The sequence below is a fragment of the Pleurodeles waltl genome, chromosome 10, assembly GCF_031143425.1.
Source record: "Pleurodeles waltl isolate 20211129_DDA chromosome 10, aPleWal1.hap1.20221129, whole genome shotgun sequence".
Lineage (NCBI taxonomy): Eukaryota > Metazoa > Chordata > Amphibia > Caudata > Salamandridae > Pleurodeles > Pleurodeles waltl.
In genome coordinates, this window is record NC_090449.1 from 73,121,738 (window position 1) to 73,142,697 (window position 20,960).

Genomic DNA, 20,960 nt, shown 5'->3' on the forward strand with positions numbered 1-20,960 from the left:
TTGGTACTTGTTAGACACATGACCCTTTTCAGACATACAAGTGCATGTTTTAGATACACCTTTAAGTGGTATGATGGCATTCTTTATCTATCTGATGGCATTCCTCGCATCATCATGCAGCACTCATATTGTTAATCTATTACTCAGTCAAACGCAGTCACACTTATTCATAACATCTTCCCTGTCACTATAATCTTAAAAAGATATTGTGCTTCTATGGAAAGTTCACCATGACACCACTATTGGGTGGCAGATGCTGAAAGTTACAAAGGGCCAGTGGAAGATATTTGAAACGTGTGGTTAGGAGTAGTGGAATGCAAGGACAGTAAATGTTGAGTAACTGATTAGTTAGAGAGGGTTAAAAAATTCTGGACATAGGCCTAAGACAATAGTGATGAGTACAAAAAGATGTGCGTTGTTATGAAGAGTGCCAAGACTGATTACGATACCTTGAAAGTGCTCGTCCTCTTGATCTATGGTGAGATCTGGACTGAAGAGACTTTGATCTTCGAGGAGAAGCAAGAAGCCTTATCGGGGAAGGAGCTTCCAAAGGTGTTGGTCTGTCGACCAGGCTGAGGTGAAATAGATAGAAGAGGAGCTGAAGGATCTGGTGGAGGTGTAGGAGTCCAGAAGTAGGATGGGCGACGATGGAAAGTCCCTGGAGTATTCTTAGTCAGAGGTGGATGGGAATGGTTCGCGACTTTCTGACTATTTACACAGGCTTGCAATGTATCAACGTAGGTTTTCTCCTATGTCTTGATGTCGCCAGACTCCTCGACATCGACCGTCTCCTGTGTCTCAATGTCGTGCAGTCCTTCAACGTCTACCTCCTATGTCTTGACCTCGAACGTTGACTCCTTTTCAATGTCAGCCCAACTCTCGACTGTAATTTGTCTCAACATCAGCCTGGAACAATGTGTTTTTTTAAGGTATCTTTCTTCGGATCTAATTCGCCTGGAGTATTCGGAGGAAGATGGAAGAGCCTGGATAGAGGATTGACCCTCTCCTTGCCCCTGTGAAGTCCCACCTTCAGACTGCGCCTCCTGCTGCCTGCGTCACACTTCTGCTCTATGAAGGTGAATTATCTCCCTGTCCCAACGATACACCTTGCGAAGGTCCTGCACTGTGGGACGTGTCTGTCATGTGGCAGATAATACAGACATCACAGAGATCTGATATGGCCTTCTTTCTACCACAGGCAGAAGACTTGTGTAAGGAAATGCCTCCTTGGCATGGTTGCCCCCTGACTTTTTGCCTTTGCTGATGCTATGTTTACAATTGAAAGTGTGCTGAGGCCTGCTAACCAGGCCCCAGCACCAGTGTTCTTTCCCTAACCTGTACTTTTGTATCCACAATTGGCAGACCCTGGCATCCAGATAAGTCCCTTGTAACTGGTACTTCTAGTACCAAGGGCCCTGATGCCAAGGAAGGTCTCTAAGGGCTGCAGCATGTCTTATGCCACCCTGGAGACCTCTCACTCAGCACAGACACACTGCTTGCCAGCTTGTGTGTGCTAGTGAGGACAAAACGAGTAAGTCGACATGGCACTCCCCTCAGGGTGCCATGCCAGCCTCTCACTGCCTATGCAGTATAGGTAAGACACCCCTCTAGCAGGCCTTACAGCCCTAAGGCAGGGTGCACTATACCATAGGTGAGGGTACCAGTGCATGAGCATGGTACCCCTACAGTGTCTAAACAAAACCTTAGACATTGTAAGTGCAGGGTAGCCATAAGAGTATATGGTCTGGGAGTTTGTCAAACACGAACTCCACAGCACCATAATGGCTACACTGAAAACTGGGAAGTTTGGTATCAAACTCCTCAGCACAATAAATGCACACTGATGCCAGTGTACATTTTATTGTAAAATACACCCCAGAGGGCACCTTAGAGGTGCCCCCTGAAACTTAACCGACTATCTGTGTAGGCTGACTAGTTCCAGCAGCCTGCCACACTAGAGACATGTTGCTGGCCCCATGGGGAGAGTGCCTTTGTCACTCTGAGGCCAGTAACAAAGCCTGCACTGGGTGGAGATGCTAACACCTCCCCCAGGCAGGAGCTGTAACACCTGGCGGTGAGCCTCAAAGGCTCACCCCTTTGTCACAGCCCAGCAGGGCACTCCAGCTTAGTGGAGTTGCCCGCCCCCTCCGGCCACGGCCCCCACTTTTGGCGGCAAGGCTGGAGGGAACAAAGAAAGCAACAAGGAGGAGTCACTGGCCAGTCAGGACAGCCCCTAAGGTGTCCTGAGCTGAGGTGACTCTGACTTTTAGAAATCCTCCATCTTGCAGATGGAGGATTCCCCCAATAGGGTTAGGATTGTGACCCCCTCCCCTTGGGAGGAGGCACAAAGAGGGTGTACCCACCCTCAGGGCTAGTAGCCATTGGCTACTAACCCCCCAGACCTAAACACGCCCTTAAATTTAGTATTTAAGGGCTACCCTGAACCCTAGAAAATTAGATTCCTGCAACTACAAGAAGAAGGACTGCCTAGCTGAAAACCCCTGCAGAGGAAGACCAGAAGACGACAACTGCCTTGGCTCCAGAAACTCACCGGCCTGTCTCCTGCCTTCCAAAGATCCTGCTCCAGCGACGCCTTCCAAAGGGACCAGCGACCTCGACATCCTCTGAGGACTGCCCCTGCTTCGAAAAGACAAGAAACTCCTGAGGACAGCGGACCTGCTCCAAGAAAAGCTGCAACTTTGTTTCCAGCAGCTTTAAAGAACCCTGCAAGCTCCCCGCAAGAAGCGTGAGACTTGCAACACTGCACCCGGCGACCCCGACTCGGCTGGTGGCGATCCAACACCTCAGGAGGGACCCCAGGACTACTCTAAGACTGTGAGTACAAAAACCTGTCCCCCCTGAGCCCCCACAGCGCCGCCTGCAGAGGGAATCCCGAGGCTTCCCCTGACCGCGACTCTTTGAATCCTAAGTCCCGACACCTGGGAGAGACCCTGCACCCGCAGCCCCCAGGACCTGAAGGACCGGACTTTCACTGGAGGAGTGACCCCCAGGAGTCCCTCTCCCTTGACCAAGTGGAGGTTTCCCCGAGGAACCCCCCCCCTTGCCTGCCTGCAGCGCTGAAGAGATCCCTAGATCTCCCATTGACTTCCATTACAAACCCGACGCTTGTTTCTACACTGCACCCGGCCGCCCCCGCGCTGCTGAGGGTGAAATTTCTGTGTGGACTTGTGTCCCCCCCGGTGCCCTACAAAACCCCCCTGGTCTGCCCTCCGAAGACGCGGGTACTTACCTGCAAGCAGACCGGAACCGGGGCACCCCCTGCTCTCCATTCTAGCCTATGTGTTTTGGGCACCACTTTGAACTCTGCACCTGACCGGCCCTGAGCTGCTGGTGTGGTGACTTTGGGGTTGCTCTGAACCCCCAACGGTGGGCTACCTTGGACCAAGAACTGAACCCTGTAAGTGTCTTACTTACCTGGTAAAACTAACCAAAACTTACCTCCCCAAGGAACTGTGAAAATTGCACTAAGTGTCCACTTTTAAAACAGCTATTTGTCAATAACTTGAAAAGTATACATGCAATTTTTATGATTTAAAGTTCCTAAAGTACTTACCTGCAATACCTTTCGAATGAGATATTACATGTAGAATTTGAACCTGTGGTTCTTAAAATAAACTAAGAAAAGATATTTTTCTATACAAAAACCTATTGGCTGGATTTGTCTCTGAGTGTGTGTACCTCATTTATTGTCTATGTGTATGTACAACAAATGCTTAACACTACTCCTTGGATAAGCCTACTGCTCGACCACACTACCACAAAATAGAGCATTAGTATTATCTATTTTTACCACTATTTTACCTCTAAGGGGAACCCTTGGACTCTGTGCATGCTATTCCTTACTTTGAAATAGCACATACAGAGCCAACTTCCTACATTGGTGGATCAGCGGTGGGGTACAAGACTTTGCATTTGCTGGACTACTCAGCCAATACCTGATCACACGACAAATTACAAAATTGTCATTAGAAATTGATTTTTGCAATTTGAAAAGTTTTCTAAATTCTTAAAAGACCTGCTAGGGCCTTGTGTTAGATCCTGTTTAGCATTTCTTTTAGAGTTTAAAAGTTTGTAAAAGTTTGAATTAGATTCTAGAACCAGTTGTAGATTCTTAAAAAGTATTCCAACTTTTAGAAGCAAAATGTCTAGCACAGATGTGACTGTGGTGGAACTCGACACCACACCTTACCTCCATCTTAAGATGAGGGAGCTAAGGTCACTCTGTAAAATAAAGAAAATAACAATGGGCCCCAAACCTACCAAAATACAGCTCCAGGAGCTTTTGGCAGAGTTTGAAAAGGCCAACCCCTCTGAGGGTGGCAACTCAGAGGAAGAGGAGAGTGACTTGGAGGAAAATTCCCCCCTACCAGTCCTATCTAGGGAGAACAGGGTCCCTCAAACCCTGACTCCAAAAATAATAGTCAGAGATGCTGGTTCCCTCACAGGAGAGACCAACACCTCTGAAATCACTGTGGATAACCCCAGTGAAGAGGACATCTGTAAGGAAATGCCTCCTTGGCATGGTTGCCCCCTGACTTTTTGCCTTTGCTGATGCTATGTTTACAATTGAAAGTGTGCTGAGGCCTGCTAACCAGGCCCCAGCACCAGTGTTCTTTCCCTAACCTGTACTATTGTATCCACAATTGGCAGACCCTGGCATCCAGATAAGTCCCTTGTAAATGGTACTTCTAGTACCAAGGGCCCTGATGCCAAGGAAGGTCTCTAAGGGCTGCAGCATGTCTTATGCCACCCTGGAGACCTCTCACTCAGCACAGACACACTGCTTGCCAGCTTGTGTGTGCTAGTGAGGACAAAACGAGTAAGTCGACATGGCACTCCCCTCAGGGTGCCATGCCAGCCTCTCACTGCCTATGCAGTATAGGTAAGACACCCCTCTAGCAGGCCTTACAGCCCTAAGGCAGGGTGCACTATACCATAGGTGAGGGTACCAGTGCATGAGCATGGTACCCCTACAGTGTCTAAGCAGAACCTTAGACATTGTAAGTGCAGGGTAGCCATAAGAGTATATGGTCTGGGAGTCTGTCAAACACGAACTCCACAGCACCATAATGGCTACACTGAAAACTGGGAAGTTTGGTATCAAACTTCTCAGCACAATAAATGCACACTGATGCCAGTGTACATTTTATTGTAAAATACACCACAGAGGGCACCTTAGAGGTGCCCCCTGAAACTTAACCGACTGTCTGTGTAGGCTGACTAGTTCCAGCAGCCTGCCACACCAGAGACATGTTGCTGGCCCCATGGGGAGAGTGCCTTTGTCACTCTGAGGCCAGTAACAAAGCCTGCACTGGGTGGAGGTGCTAACACCTCCCCCAGGCAGGAGCTGTGACACCTGGCGGTGAGCCTCAAAGGCTCACCCCTTTGTCACAGCCCAGCAGGGCACTCCAGCTTAGTGGAGTTGCCCGCCCCCTCCGGCCACGGCCCCCACTTTTGGCGGCAAGGCTGGAGGGAACAAAGAAAGCAACAAGGAGGAGTCACTGGCCAGTCAGGACAGCCCCTAAGGTGTCCTGAGCTGAAGTGACTCTAACTTTTAGAAATCCTCCATCTTGCAGATGGAGGATTCCCCCAATAGGGTTAGGATTGTGACCCCCTCCCCTTGGGAGGAGGCACAAAGAGGGTGTACCCACCCTCAGGGCTAGTAGCCATTGGCTACTAACCCCCCAGACCTAAACACGCCCTTAAATTTAGTATTTAAGGGCTACCCTGAACCCTAGAAAATTAGATTCCTGCAACTACAAGAAGAAGGACTGCCTAGCTGAAAACCCCTGCAGAGGAAGACCAGAAGACGACAACTGCCTTGGCTCCAGAAACTCACCGGCCTGTCTCCTGCCTTCCAAAGATCCTGCTCCAGCGACGCCTTCCAAAGGGACCAGCGACCTCGACATCCTCCGAGGACTGCCCCTGCTTCGAAAAGACAAGAAACTCCCGAGGACAGCGGACCTGCTCCAAGAAAAGCTGCAACTTTGTTTCCAGCAGCTTTAAAGAACCCTACAAGCTCCCCGCAAGAAGCGTGAGACTTGCAACACTGCACCCGGCGACCCCGACTCGGCTGGTGGCGATCCAACACCTCAGGAGGGACCCCAGGACTACTCTAATACTGTGAGTACAAAAACCTGTCCCCCCTGAGCCCCCACAGCGCCGCCTGCAGAGGGAATCCCGAGGCTTCCCCTGACCGCGACTCTTTGAATCCTAAGTCCCGACACCTGGGAGAGACCCTGCACCCGCAGCCCCCAGGACCTGAAGGACCGGACTTTCACTGGAGGAGTGACCCCCAGGAGTCCCTCTCCCTTGACCAAGTGGAGGTTTCCCCGAGGAACCCCCCCCTTGCCTGCCTGCAGCGCTGAAGAGATCCCTAGATCTCCCATTGACTTCCATTACAAACCCGACGCTTGTTTCTACACTGCACCCGGCCGCCCCCGCGCTGCTGAGGGTGAAATTTCTGTGTGGGCTTGTGTCCCCCCCGGTGCCCTACAAAACCCCCCTGGTCTGCCCTCCGAAGACGCGGGTACTTACCTGCAAGCAGACCGGAACCGGGGCACCCCCTTCTCTCCATTCTAGCCTATGTGTTTTGGGCACCACTTTGAACTCTGCACCTGACCGGCCCTGAGCTGCTGGTGTGGTGACTTTGGGGTTGCTCTGAACCCCCAACGGTGGGCTACCTTGGACCAAGAACTAAGCCCTGTAAGTGCCTTACTTACCTGGTTAACCTAACAAATACTTACCTCCCCTAGGAACTGTGAAAATTGCACTAAGTGTCCACTTTTAAAACAGCTATTTGTGAATAACTTGAAAAGTATACATGCAATTTTGATGATTTGAAGTTCCTAAAGTACTTACCTGCAATACCTTTCGAATGAGATATTACATGTAGAATTTGAACCTGTGGTTCTTAAAATAAACTAAGAAAAGATATTTTTCAATACAAAAACCTATTGGCTGGATTTGTCTCTGAGTGTGTGTACCTCATTTATTGTCTATGTGTATGTACAACAAATGCTTAACACTACTCCTTGGATAAGCCTACTGCTCGACCACACTACCACAAAATAGAGCATTAGTATTATCTATTTTTACCACTATTTTACCTCTAAGGGGAACCCTTGGACTCTGTGCATGCTATTCCTTACTTTGAAATAGCACATACAGAGCCAACTTCCTACAGCTTGTGTAACCAGAAAAGTGAACAGATCTCACTGGGGTGCTCTCCTTTGGGAAATGTTCACAGGAAAGTGTAGGGATAGAGTCCTCACACTCTCTGGACAAGATGCAGAATCTTATGACCTCATGAAGGGTACCCTGATTGAGGGCTTTGGATTCTCCACTGAGGAGTATAGGATTAGATTCAGGGGGGCTCAAAAATCCTCGAGCCAGACCTGGGTTGACTTTGTAGACTACTCAGTGAAAACACTAGATGGTTGGATTCAAGGCAGTGGTGTAAGTAATTATGATGGGCTGTACAATTTATTTGTGAAAGAGCACCTGTTAAGTAATTGTTTCAATGATAAACTGCATCAGCATCTGGTAGACCTAGGACCAATTTCTCCCCAAGAATTGGGAAAGAAGGCGGACCATTGGGTCAAGACAAGGGTGTCCAAGACTTCAACAGGGGGTGACCAAAAGAAAGGGGTCACAAAGACTCCCCAGGGGAAGGGTGATGAGACAACCAAAACTAAAAATAGTAAAAAGTCTTCTACAGGCCCCCAAAAACCTGCACAGGAGGGTGGGCCCAGAGCCTCTTCACAAAACAATGGGTACAAGGGTAAAAACTTTGATCCCAAAAAGGCCTGGTGTCATAGCTGTAAACAGCATGGACACCAAACTGGAGACAAGGCCTGTCCCAAGAAAGGTTCCACTCCAAACTCCCATCCAGGTAACACTGGTATGGCTAGTCTCCAAGTGGGATCAACAGTGTGCCCAGAGCAAATCAGGGTCCACACTGAAGCTACTCTAGTTTCTGAGGGTGGGGTGGATTTAGCCACACTAGCTGTCTGGCCGCCTAACATGCAAAAATACAGACAGCAACTCTTAATTAATGGGACTAGAATAGAGGGCCTGAGGGATACAGGTGCCAGTGTCACCATGGTGACAGAGAAACTGGTTTCCCCTGGCCAATACCTGACTGGAAAAACTTACACAGTCACCAACGCTGACAATCAGAGAAAAGTACATCCCATGGCAATGGTTACTTTAGAATGGGGAGGGGTCAATGGCCTGAAACAGGTGGTGGTCTCCTCAAATATCCCAGTGGACTGTCTGCTTGGAAATGACCTGGAGTCCTCAGCATGGGCTGAGGTAGAACTAAAAACCCATGCAGCAATGCTGGGTATCCCTGAACTGGTGTGTGTGAAAACAAGAGCACAACGCAAGGCACAGGGTGAACAAGTAGAGCTGGAGTCTGGAAGAATGGCCCAGCCTACCAAGAGGAAAGGAAAGTCAGTTGGGAAACCAACTGCAACACAGCAAAAGAAAGGGAACCTCTCTTCTCAGGAAGAAGTTCTGCCCTCTGAGGGGACTGAGCCTTTGGAGCTTGAACCTTATCAGGTTGAGCTCTTAGGCCCAGGGGGACCCTCAAGGGAGGAGCTGTGTAAGGGACAAGAAACCTGTCCCTCTCTTGAAGGCCTTAGGCAGCAAGCTGCTGAAGAGTCCAAGGGCAAGAAAAATGGAACACATAGGGTCTATTGGGAAGATGGACTCCTGTACACTGAGGCCAGAGACCCCAAACCTGGTGCCACTAGGAGAGTGGTAGTGCCTCAGCTGTTCAGAGAGTTCATCCTAACATTGGCCATGACATTCCCCTTGCTGGACATTTGGGACAAACCAAGACGTGGGAGAGGCTAGTCAACCACTTCTACTGGCCCAATATGTCCAACATGGTTAAGGAGTTTTGCCTCTCCTGCCCCACCTGTCAAGCCAGTGGTAAGACAGGTGGGCATCCAAAGGCCCCCCTCATTCCACTTCCAGTGGTGGGGGTTCCCTTTGAAAGAGTGGGTGTGGACATAGTTGGTCCACTAGAACCTCCCACAGCCTCAGGAAATATGTATATCCTGGTAGTAGTGGATCATGCTACCAGATATCCTGAAGCTATTCCCCTTAGGTCGACTACTGCCCCTGCAGTAGCCAAGGCCCTCATTGGTATCTTTACCAGAGTGGGTTTCCCTAAGGAGGTGGTGTCTGACAGAGGTACCAACTTCATGTCAGCATACCTGAAACATATGTGGAATGAGTGTGGAGTGACTTATAAATTCACTACACCTTACCATCCACAAACTAATGGCTTAGTTGAGAGATTCAACAAGACATTAAAAGGCATGATCATGGGGCTCCCAGAAAAACTCAAAAGGAGATGGGATGTCCTCTTGCCATGTCTGCTTTTCGCTTACAGGGAGGTACCACAGAAGGGAGTAGGGTTCTCACCCTTTGAACTTCTGTTTGGTCATCCTGTAAGGGGACCACTTGCCCTTGTTAAAGAAGGCTGGGAGAGACCTCTCCATGAGCCTAAACAGGACATAGTGGACTATGTACTTGGCCTTCGCTCTAGAATGGCAGAGTACATGGAAAAGGCAACCAAAAACCTTGAGGCCAGCCAACAGCTCCAGAAGTTTTGGTATGACCAAAAGGCTGCACTGGTTGAGTTCCAACCAGGGCAGAAAGTCTGGGTTCTGGAGCCTGTGGCTCCCAGGACACTCCAGGACAGATGGAGTGGCCCTTACCCAGTACTAGAAAGGAAGAGTCAGGTCACCTACCTGGTGGACCTGGGCACAAGCAGGAGCCCCAAGAGGGTGATCCATGTGAACCGCCTTAAGCTCTTCCATGACAGGGCTGATGTGAATCTGTTGATGGTAACAGATGAGGATCAGGAGGCAGAGAGTGAACCTCTCCCTGATCTTCTGTCATCAGACCCAAAAGATGGCACAGTAGATGGAGTGATCTACTCAGACACCCTCTCTGGCCAACAGCAAGCTGATTGTAGGAGAGTCCTACAACAGTTTCCTGAACTCTTCTCCTTAACCCCTGGTCAGACACACCTGTGTACCCATGATGTGGACACAGGAGACAGCATGCCTGTCAAAAACAAAATCTTTAGACAGTCTGACCATGTTAAAGAAAGCATCAAGGTGGAAGTCCACAAGATGCTGGAATTGGGAGTAATTGAGCGCTCTGATAGCCCCTGGGCTAGCCCAGTGGTCTTAGTCCCCAAACCTCACACCAAAGATGGAAAGAAAGAGATGAGGTTTTGTGTGGACTACAGAGGGCTCAATTCTGTCACCAAGACAGATGCTCATCCAATTCCTAGAGCTGATGAGCTCATAGACAAATTAGGTGCTGCCAAATTCCTAAGTATCTTTGACTTGACAGCAGGGTACTGGCAAATAAAAATGGCACCTGGAGCAAAAGAGAAAACAGCATTCTCTACACCTGATGGGCATTATCAGTTTACTGTGATGCCCTTTGGTTTAAAGAATGCCCCTGCCACCTTCCAAAGGTTGGTGAATCAAGTCCTTGCTGGCTTGGAGTCCTTTAGCACAGCTTATCTTGATGATATTGCTGTCTTTAGCTCCACCTGGCAGGATCACCTGGTCCACCTGAAGAAGGTTTTGAAGGCTCTGCAATCTGCAGGCCTCTCTATCAAGGCATCCAAATGCCAGATAGGGCAGGGAACTGTGGTTTACTTGGGCCACCTTGTAGGTGGAGGCCAAGTTCAGCCACTCCAACCCAAGATCCAGACTATTCTGGACTGGGTAGCTCCAAAAACCCAGACTCAAGTCAGGGCATTCCTTGGCTTGACTGGGTACTACAGGAGGTTTGTGAAGGGATATGGATCCATTGTGACAGCCCTCACTGAACTCACCTCCAAGAAAATGCCCAAGAAAGTGAACTGGACTGTGGAATGCCAACAGGCCTTTGACACCCTGAAACAAGCAATGTGCTCAGCACCAGTTCTAAAAGCTCCAGATTATTCTAAGCAGTTCATTGTGCAGACTGATGCCTCTGAACATGGGATAGGGGCAGTTTAGTCCCAAACAAATGATGATGGCCTTGACCAGCCTGTTGCTTTCATTAGCAGGAGGTTACTCCCCAGGGAGCAGCGTTGGAGTGCCATTGAGAGGGAGGCCTTTGCTGTGGTTTGGTCCCTGAAGAAGCTGAGACCATACCTCTTTGGGACTCACTTCCTAGTTCAAACTGACCACAGACCTCTCAAATGGCTGATGCAAATGAAAGGTGAAAATCCTAAACTGTTGAGGTGGTCCATCTCCCTACAGGGAATGGACTTTATAGTGGAACACAGACCTGGGACTGCCCATGCCAATGCAGATGGCCTTTCCAGGTTCTTCCACTTAGAAAATGAAGACTCTCTTGGGAAAGGTTAGTCTCATCCTCTTTCGTTTGGGGGGGGTTGTGTAAGGAAATGCCTCCTTGGCATGGTTGCCCCCTGACTTTTTGCCTTTGCTGATGCTATGTTTACAATTGAAAGTGTGCTGAGGCCTGCTAACCAGGCCCCAGCACCAGTGTTCTTTCCCTAACCTGTACTTTTGTATCCACAATTGGCAGACCCTGGCATCCAGATAAGTCCCTTGTAACTGGTACTTCTAGTACCAAGGGCCCTGATGCCAAGGAAGGTCTCTAAGGGCTGCAGCATGTCTTATGCCACCCTGGAGACCTCTCACTCAGCACAGACACACTGCTTGCCAGCTTGTGTGTGCTAGTGAGGACAAAACGAGTAAGTCGACATGGCACTCCCCTCAGGGTGCCATGCCAGCCTCTCACTGCCTATGCAGTATAGGTAAGACACCCCTCTAGCAGGCCTTACAGCCCTAAGGCAGGGTGCACTATACCATAGGTGAGGGTACCAGTGCATGAGCATGGTACCCCTACAGTGTCTAAACAAAACCTTAGACATTGTAAGTGCAGGGTAGCCATAAGAGTATATGGTCTGGGAGTTTGTCAAACACGAACTCCACAGCACCATAATGGCTACACTGAAAACTGGGAAGTTTGGTATCAAACTCCTCAGCACAATAAACGCACACTGATGCCAGTGTACATTTTATTGTAAAATACACCCCAGAGGGCACCTTAGAGGTGCCCCCTGAAACTTAACCGACTATCTGTGTAGGCTGACTAGTTCCAGCAGCCTGCCACACTAGAGACATGTTGCTGGCCCCATGGGGAGAGTGCCTTTGTCACTCTGAGGCCAGTAACAAAGCCTGCACTGGGTGGAGATGCTAACACCTCCCCCAGGCAGGAGCTGTAACACCTGGCGGTGAGCCTCAAAGGCTCACCCCTTTGTCACAGCCCAGCAGGGCACTCCAGCTTAGTGGAGTTGCCCGCCCCCTCCGGCCACGGCCCCCACTTTTGGCGGCAAGGCTGGAGGGAACAAAGAAAGCAACAAGGAGGAGTCACTGGCCAGTCAGGACAGCCCCTAAGGTGTCCTGAGCTGAGGTGACTAACTTTTAGAAATCCTCCATCTTCCAGATGGAGGATTCCCCCAATAGGGTTAGGATTGTGACCCCCTCCCCTTGGGAGGAGGCACAAAGAGGGTGTACCCACCCTCAGGGCTAGTAGCCATTGGCTACTAACCCCCCAGACCTAAACACGCCCTTAAATTTAGTATTTAAGGGCTACCCTGAACCCTAGAAAATTAGATTCCTGCAACTACAAGAAGAAGGACTGCCTAGCTGAAAACCCCTGCAGAGGAAGACCAGAAGACGACAACTGCCTTGGCTCCAGAAACTCACCGGCCTGTCTCCTGCCTTCCAAAGATCCTGCTCCAGCGACGCCTTCCAAAGGGACCAGCGACCTCGACATCCTCTGAGGACTGCCCCTGCTTCGAAAAGACAAGAAACTCCCGAGGACAGCGGACCTGCTCCAAGAAAAGCTGCAACTTTGTTTCCAGCAGCTTTAAAGAACCCTGCAAGCTCCCCGCAAGAAGCGTGAGACTTGCAACACTGCACCCGGCGACCCCGACTCGGCTGGTGGCGATCCAACACCTCAGGAGGGACCCCAGGACTACTCTAAGACTGTGAGTACAAAAACCTGTCCCCCCTGAGCCCCCACAGCGCCGCCTGCAGAGGGAATCCCGAGGCTTCCCCTGACCGCGACTCTTTGAATCCTAAGTCCCGACACCTGGGAGAGACCCTGCACCCGCAGCCCCCAGGACCTGAAGGACCGGACTTTCACTGGAGGAGTGACCCCCAGGAGTCCCTCTCCCTTGACCAAGTGGAGGTTTCCCCGAGGAACCCCCCCTTGCCTGCCTGCAGCGCTGAAGAGATCCCTAGATCTCCCATTGACTTCCATTACAAACCCGACGCTTGTTTCTACACTGCACCCGGCCGCCCCCGCGCTGCTGAGGGTGAAATTTCTGTGTGGACTTGTGTCCCCCCCGGTGCCCTACAAAACCCCCCTGGTCTGCCCTCCGAAGACGCGGGTACTTACCTGCAAGCAGACCGGAACCGGGGCACCCCCTGCTCTCCATTCTAGCCTATGTGTTTTGGGCACCACTTTGAACTCTGCACCTGACCGGCCCTGAGCTGCTGGTGTGGTGACTTTGGGGTTGCTCTGAACCCCCAACGGTGGGCTACCTTGGACCAAGAACTGAACCCTGTAAGTGTCTTACTTACCTGGTAAAACTAACCAAAACTTACCTCCCCTAGGAACTGTGAAAATTGCACTGTGTCCACTTTTAAAACAGCTATTTGTCAATAACTTGAAAAGTATACATGCAATTTTTATGATTTAAAGTTCCTAAAGTACTTACCTGCAATACCTTTCGAATGAGATATTACATGTAGAATTTGAACCTGTGGTTCTTAAAATAAACTAAGAAAAGATATTTTTCTATACAAAAACCTATTGGCTGGATTTGTCTCTGAGTGTGTGTACCTCATTTATTGTCTATGTGTATGTACAACAAATGCTTAACACTACTCCTTGGATAAGCCTACTGCTCGACCACACTACCACAAAATAGAGCATTAGTATTATCTATTTTTACCACTATTTTACCTCTAAGGGGAACCCTTGGACTCTGTGCATGCTATTCCTTACTTTGAAATAGCACATACAGAGCCAACTTCCTACAACTTGTCAAATAAGACCGGCAATTTACGTGACAAAGAAAAACACTTTCCTGTCAGACAATAACAAAAAACACTGGAAATTATGAAATCAGTCAAATGGAGGTTTTGTCAAAAATTCCTCAGTGAGATTTTTGAAAGAAAAAAACAAAAAGGCCAAGTTCAGTACTCCAAGATCCTGTCACCAGGAGCCGGAAAAAGGAACAGAGGTAACTGCCACCACCTGGGCATGATGCGATACTGGTGGGATGTGAGCCCTTAAAGGCACAGACTCTCTTCATATCTGAAAGTTTAAGCCAATAAGCCTACGTTGTCCTCTTTTCAGATTTTTCCTTTAAAAAAGGTTAGTGAATGAGATTTATGAAGTCAAATAACGCAATTCCAGCCAATTTTCCTGTTTCTTTAAGCATATATTACCATGCAAATGCAAATTGAAGCAACTGACTAATATAGCCTCATTTATAGATTGCAAAAAAAATTTAATACCTTAAGTTCTTCTCCAGGCCTTAATGAAGAAAGGCGAACATTTACACTTAAGAAGATACATTGTAAAGAAGTGCTCCAGGATCCCCGCACGTCGGTGAAACTATTCAGTGCTTACTATTATCAAGGGAAATCCCCTGAGAGAGAGAAGCAGGAACCAGCGCCTGCGTAACAGTTGGTGCATAATATATTCTAGTGTCGCCTTGCCTAGAGATGCTGCTGATGCCCATAGGGTGCCATTGTGCAGGGCTCGAGTGATATTGCTGGGAAAACGTATTCTGAAAGAGTTTGAAGCCCGGAAAGTTAATTGATGAGAGGAATATGAAGGAAGATGTATTGATCAGAAAGGACTTTTCTGGGAATGCCCACTGATCCTACTCTAAGGGTATCAAGGAGAAACTCAGTAACATACTTGAGGAACATATCATACTTAAGCCACACTTCATCCTTCTGGGGGTCCCTCAGAGTATGGACCTTCCACAGGCCAAATTACTCTTTTGTGGCCTAGGCCTGGTGGTGGCAAAGACAACAGTAGCTCTGTATGGGGGTGTAAGTGAATGGCTGACGATACGGGAAAGGAGACAAGGTATGGATATTTTCAAGGCGGTAGAAAAAGTTACACATGCCAGTAGGGGCTGCCTCCGAAAGTTTCACAAGGTCTGGAGTGGTTGGATCAAGTATCATGCACTGGAGATGCTGGGAGAAGATGTGGGGCAGAATCATGAGGCATTGGTTGCTTGACTGCAGATGTTGTGATGGGTGTATATGTGATATGTGTATCTGGAATTCTGCTATGGGCTTATTTATTTCTTGTACTTTTGTAAGGTGCTGGCTGATTGATGTCTCGGGGAGGGTACGTAGTGGGGTGTGTGGTTTGGTTCTCAATGTTTTGTTTTATTTCTGGTTGCACGTCTGGTGTCCCTAGTGTTTGTTTGCTTTTTCCGTAAGAACTATAAAAATCATCACATTCATAGCCGTCTGTGTCAGCCGTAAAGCATACCAGTAAACCGGACTTAATCTATCATGGTCAAACCATCAACAACCAAAAAGGAAAACCAAGGTTACAAAGCAGAGCACTGGTGCTCATGCCCAAGTTCACTAGATGCAAATGTGAAGGCACAGCCCTTAGAAGCAGGGACATTAACCTTTGGATCCATTTTCCATTAGACATGAAAATAATAGCAGATCTGAATAGTTCTAGTAGCCACTTAAGACTTTACTCTTACTTTACCAATACTTTAACACAAGTAATTCCCAATGTCTGGCTTGTCTCAGACAACTCTGTCCCATCCTTACTTTGCTCTCCCCTCTCGTTGTTGATCCTCATAGCATCCAACATTCTTTCCTATTCATAGCCTCCTCTCTTCTCAGGTTATACAGCTTTGCTGTATCCTTTTGTGGTCATTCAATTGTTAGCCGCAGTTTATCAAAGGCATGCAACACTAAACAGAGAGAAAAACATTGGAATGTCATCAAAAGCCACTTACTTGCGCAAACTTAGTTTGATGGTGAAAGGACATCCTCTGGGGTCGACTTCAAATGCCGATGGCTTCCCACTCGCTGCAGGTTGGCAGCCATATTTACAGTGGATAAAAAGCTCCCCTATCTGTTCTGCCACAGCAATGTTATTGACCACCACTGTCAGCTTGGCATTGTCCACCGGGCACTTGTCTGGCAAGAAGGGGAAAAAAAAAAAAAGGTTGGGGGTTTGTCAGCTATGCTGCCAGGGAGGAAGATGAGAGAACCACAGGTGGATGCCAGAAAATAAGGGGGGCTGCCAGTCAAGTGTATGCCCACAGAAGGCCTTTTCCAAAAGAGGTTTGTAGGTGTGACATTCACCTATACACCATGCATTGCTCTCAGGGTCATCAAAGGTTGCCACATGTCAGGTTGCTTATCTTGTCCTAGGTTTGTCTTCTCATTTTGGTGCATGCTGTTTTGATTCTACATTAGCAGGAATACAAGTACCAAGTAGCCATGAAAAAAACAGTACTTGACAATGAGTGAAGTGTTACAACTCAATAGTTTTGAATGCTCTGTTATTTCACCACACACCTATTCTTCATACCCCTTCACTACTCTGGTGCTGGGATAAAGTACTACTCTGGCAAACCATTTTAGAAAGACCTGAAGAACCCCTAATCATTCTGATAATTTGACCACACAATGCTTCACCAATGCACTCCACTCCAGAATAACAGAATCCTTTACCTTTCTAGCACTAACGCCGCACGTTAAAGGTCACCAGCAGAAACTCTTAATTATTGCAGTACTAAGAAGATGCACCGCCCAGCCTAGTCCAATCAAGCAGATCCTGTAACTATTACAGTACCAGGACCACTAAAGGAGCTCAATCTAGGTCAACCTAGCTCACGCTCTGTCTGCAGAACACTTCCCTCTTCCAGAACTATGGCCACTCCCTTCTCTGACAATGCTCCTAAATCCCACTTTACACTACAATTTGTAACCCCAGTTACAGTATCACACCCTGCTCACAGAAAGCACTGTCAATCCCACACTATAGCTTCATGATGAATGTATTGCAGTAACAATAACTCAAAAACAGTACCAATTTAACTCAAAGCTAACATACAGAACCATTTGCTATTCTGATACTGAAACCTTGACCTGCATCATTCTTTGCTCTTGAAAAAAGGCATGCTGCCCAACTTTGCCAATCATAGAACTGCACTGCAGATCGGACTTGCTACCTCCCCCACTCTACTATTTCAGCAATGGGACCTACACTCTACTCTGCCAAGAAATTTCAAAACATAAGCTCATTATTGCAGTAAAGGGGCTTAGTCTGGTCTACAAAGCACAAGAATGTGATGTCCCAAATCCTTGCAATAATCTGAGCCACCGGTAATTAAGCCACATCCCAGTTCATGGTTTGTTGACTACTATGCCACTCTAGACTGAGATCAGTCATATGCAAATCAGTCTTAGGGCCTGATTTAGAACTCAGCAGACGGGTTATTCGTCACAACTGTGACGGATATCCAATCAGCCGAAATCTAAATCCCATAGAATAGAATGGGATTTAGATTTCGGCGGATGGGATATCCATCACCGTTGCGACGGAGTAACCCATCCGCTGAGTTCTAAATCAGGCCCTTAAGTCTTGCTCCAACATGTACAGTACAGTCCATACAACCAGACTAGGTCCCATCTTGGTAGCAACACAACCACCCTTAAACAGTTCTGGGGGGGCCTCTATTCCCTTTCAGGGATGACAGGGTGTTGCAGTTTAGCTGACCTGTTCCTGTTGGAGGAGGCCCAAGAGTAATTTACTTATGGTTGCTTCTGCCTGGAGTGGCACAGTGGCCAAAAAGAATGATGGACTGAAATACAGCCCCAGAGACTGTCAGTGGTTGAGACTTTTGAGAAAATTCCACCCATTATCTCTTGCTGTTTAATTTGGGACACCAGAAGCATGATGGTTACGTCCAGACATGTCCCAGTTACTTTTCACTAACAAGACCCGACAAATGGCTAAAACTGTCTGCAGTTACTTATGTTACCATTCAGAAAGGACATGGCTTAGCAATTTGTGTTGTGATGCTTCTATTGAAGCAGGAACTGGCTTACACATGGCTGCTCAGAGTCTGGAGTAGTGCAATGGGTAAAACACAATGGACTGGAATGAGGTCTTGAGTGGCAGACAGCGGCTGACTTTTGAAGGCATTTGACCCATCACCTTTTGTTTAACCTACCCTCCTCTGCCTAGGAATCTTGACCGGCAACACCCTCCTCCCCCATATACACAGAATAGAAATCCATCATTTAGCACATTTGCTATTTCAGTTCATGAAGGACAGTGCCAGTAATGGTACAAGTTTAAATGAAACAAGATCATTGTTAAAGGGAGAAGAAGCCGCAACTTAATTTTTTTATATTGTAACGTGCTGCAGTACACGTCTAGGAATTAAAATTCAATGAGGTTTCCTGTATCTTCTTCAAAACCCTCCCCTCCACCTTTTACAGAAACAAGAAGCACCTACCAGAAGTTAATGCACATCGCCGGCAAAATGTGTGCTGAGGAGAAGTGAAAAAAGAAATATGTTAAGACACATCAACTTGAGAATGTCAAGAGCACAGTATGATCGTCACAGCTGTTTAACAGTGACCCAATCAGTACTTGCAAGCAAATGAGTCTATATCAGTCTACTGGCTTACTAATATTACCACTGTTGTTGCATCTACAGGTAAAAAGAGTAGACACGAGAACTAGGGCAGTCTGACCTCACAGTGGATTCAAGTTTTTTAAATATTTAAAGTAAACAATAAAAACTTAAAGAATAAACAGGTTACCTGCTTCGTGTACAAGAGGAATCAAGAGGCCCTTCATTGCTGGGAATTCTGGTTACTTAGCCTTCTATAAAAGTATACAAACTACTTCAAAGAATGTGAATAGCATCTTAATGACGAACGATATTTCAATAGTTAGATGGATTTTTGCTAGTACCCTGGGTGAATTAAGTGAATTTGATCAGAGTTTGTGACCTCAAAGCCATGAAGTGGGCAGATGGACATAGTCATCAAGGGTGTAAGGAGTAGCTCACTTCCTTGCCTGCATATTCATTTAATTTAATGAATGTAAACCATTAAATAGCTGTTAAATAAGATTCCCCTTGACTTGCATCTACTGGTCATACTGCTCATTGTGGCTCCATTTTCATGTTATTTGCCTATGTTGACTCCCTGTCTCACCCCTAGTATTCCAGAATGTTCCTCAAAGTCATCAACTGTGCCTGAGGCACAGTGTATCATTCATATATAAATGCCTACACGTGTTGTGTTCAATTTCTTGTTGTCCTTAACCTGTCCCTGGTTTTATTTCTTTTGCTGTAGATACCAATTAGATTTTGTTTTGGTGTTTTTATTTTTTTACAATTTAGATGTTTCAATTGTGTGCAGTGATAGGTAGAAAACATGAATTATCTCAGTCACTGGTTCTCGCTCTGGTTTCATTCCAGTCATTTTTTCTATGCCATTACATACAGAGACAGACATACTCAAATCAGGCTTTATCGTGCCTTACGTGTAAGGCCAAGACAACTCAGAACAGGAATAAGAGAGACCCCCCACAATGGTTTGGAACACTTACAGGTGTAGCTTGAGTCCCAGGGCACGGCAATCTCAGGACCAAAGCCTGGGTACAACCCTTCTTCTAGGAGACTAACTTCACACAAAAAGTGATGACTGGAATTCTGTAAATAATCTCTGCCATTGGTAATCAATAGGTTAAGGGTCCAGTCTATTTTTTTAATTTTGTAAGCCATAAAAGGACCAGATCAAACCATTACAAATTAGGATTAGCTACATACCGAGAGGCAATCCACCCAGAACTGTTATACTGAGGTACTCTCTAAATGAGATTACAAGCAATTCCAGAGTGGTTAGAGTGAAGATTGGTTTGCATGTGTAAAACCTTTTCCAGCAGAACCAGTACATTGCAGACTAAGTGGTTACCATCATTACTGCCATTAGGCTATTGCATCATCTGTGCAGGATAGTAGACTATTATTTGGGTTGCTAGTTACACACTTAAAAGAATAATAACACTAACTTGTCAAGATGAGCCCCAAAGGCACTGAACTAACCTGAGCTCAAACCCCTGGTAGCTGTGGCAAAAAACAGTCTGGCTTAACTGAGGGTAATGTGTAAAGAATGTATGTAATATCAAAACAGTAATAAAGTCAAAACAAAAAATAATACAAATCCCAAAACAAGTTAGAAAATTATAGTACGTTTTTATAAACAAACTGTCACCAAAACAACAAAAAAACATTAAGCGAAACCGGAGATCTTTTTTTTTTTCTTTTTTACGTTTTAAGAAAAATAATGGCAAAAAGCACTAAGCACCAATGATAGGTCATAAAGTCCAGACATTGCCCTAGGTGTAATTTCTGTGCAACCACATTGGAGCGCGGGTCTAATACACCAAGAGGGTTCACCCCAGTCAAAGATTTAACCTTCTCACTTAGCCTTTTTATATGGCGCTCAAAGTCCTACAGTGGGGCAAACCTGAAGCTGTACCCGTCGAAGTTCCATAAAAATCAGTCACCTATGCCACAAGGTCACCCTGACAACTCTGGAGGTCTTGGAAGCCCAACAATATTTTAAGAATCAGCTTTTCGGGATTTCAGGAGCAGCTCCTCTAGGTCACTTCTAAGCCTCCTAGGACCTCGGGGACAGCACTGAGGGGGTAATATTTAGTTCAACAGAGGCCACCTACAATGTCCAGTCCAGCTGCAGTTGGTACTGATCAACCGATCACTTCGGGGAAAAAAAGAAAAAAAAAAAGAAAATCTTGCAGCTTATCCTTCCCCCCTATCTACACAGGAAGTCAAC

General features: G+C 47.2%; 1 protein-coding gene across 8 annotated transcripts in view; it reads right to left on the reverse strand.

The window, feature by feature from the left end:
• Positions 1-20,960, reverse strand: part of TRAF7 (TNF receptor associated factor 7) — a 204,588-nt gene that overhangs the window by 97,326 nt on the left and 86,302 nt on the right. For all 8 annotated transcript variants that reach the window (XM_069209733.1, XM_069209739.1, XM_069209737.1 and 5 more), the window contains 2 exons: positions 18,608-18,641; positions 16,091-16,274 (listed from right to left, as the gene is read on the reverse strand). In XM_069209733.1, the coding sequence (XP_069065834.1) occupies positions 16,091-16,274; positions 18,608-18,641 (218 nt within the window). The remainder of the gene's footprint in view (positions 1-16,090; positions 16,275-18,607; positions 18,642-20,960) is intronic.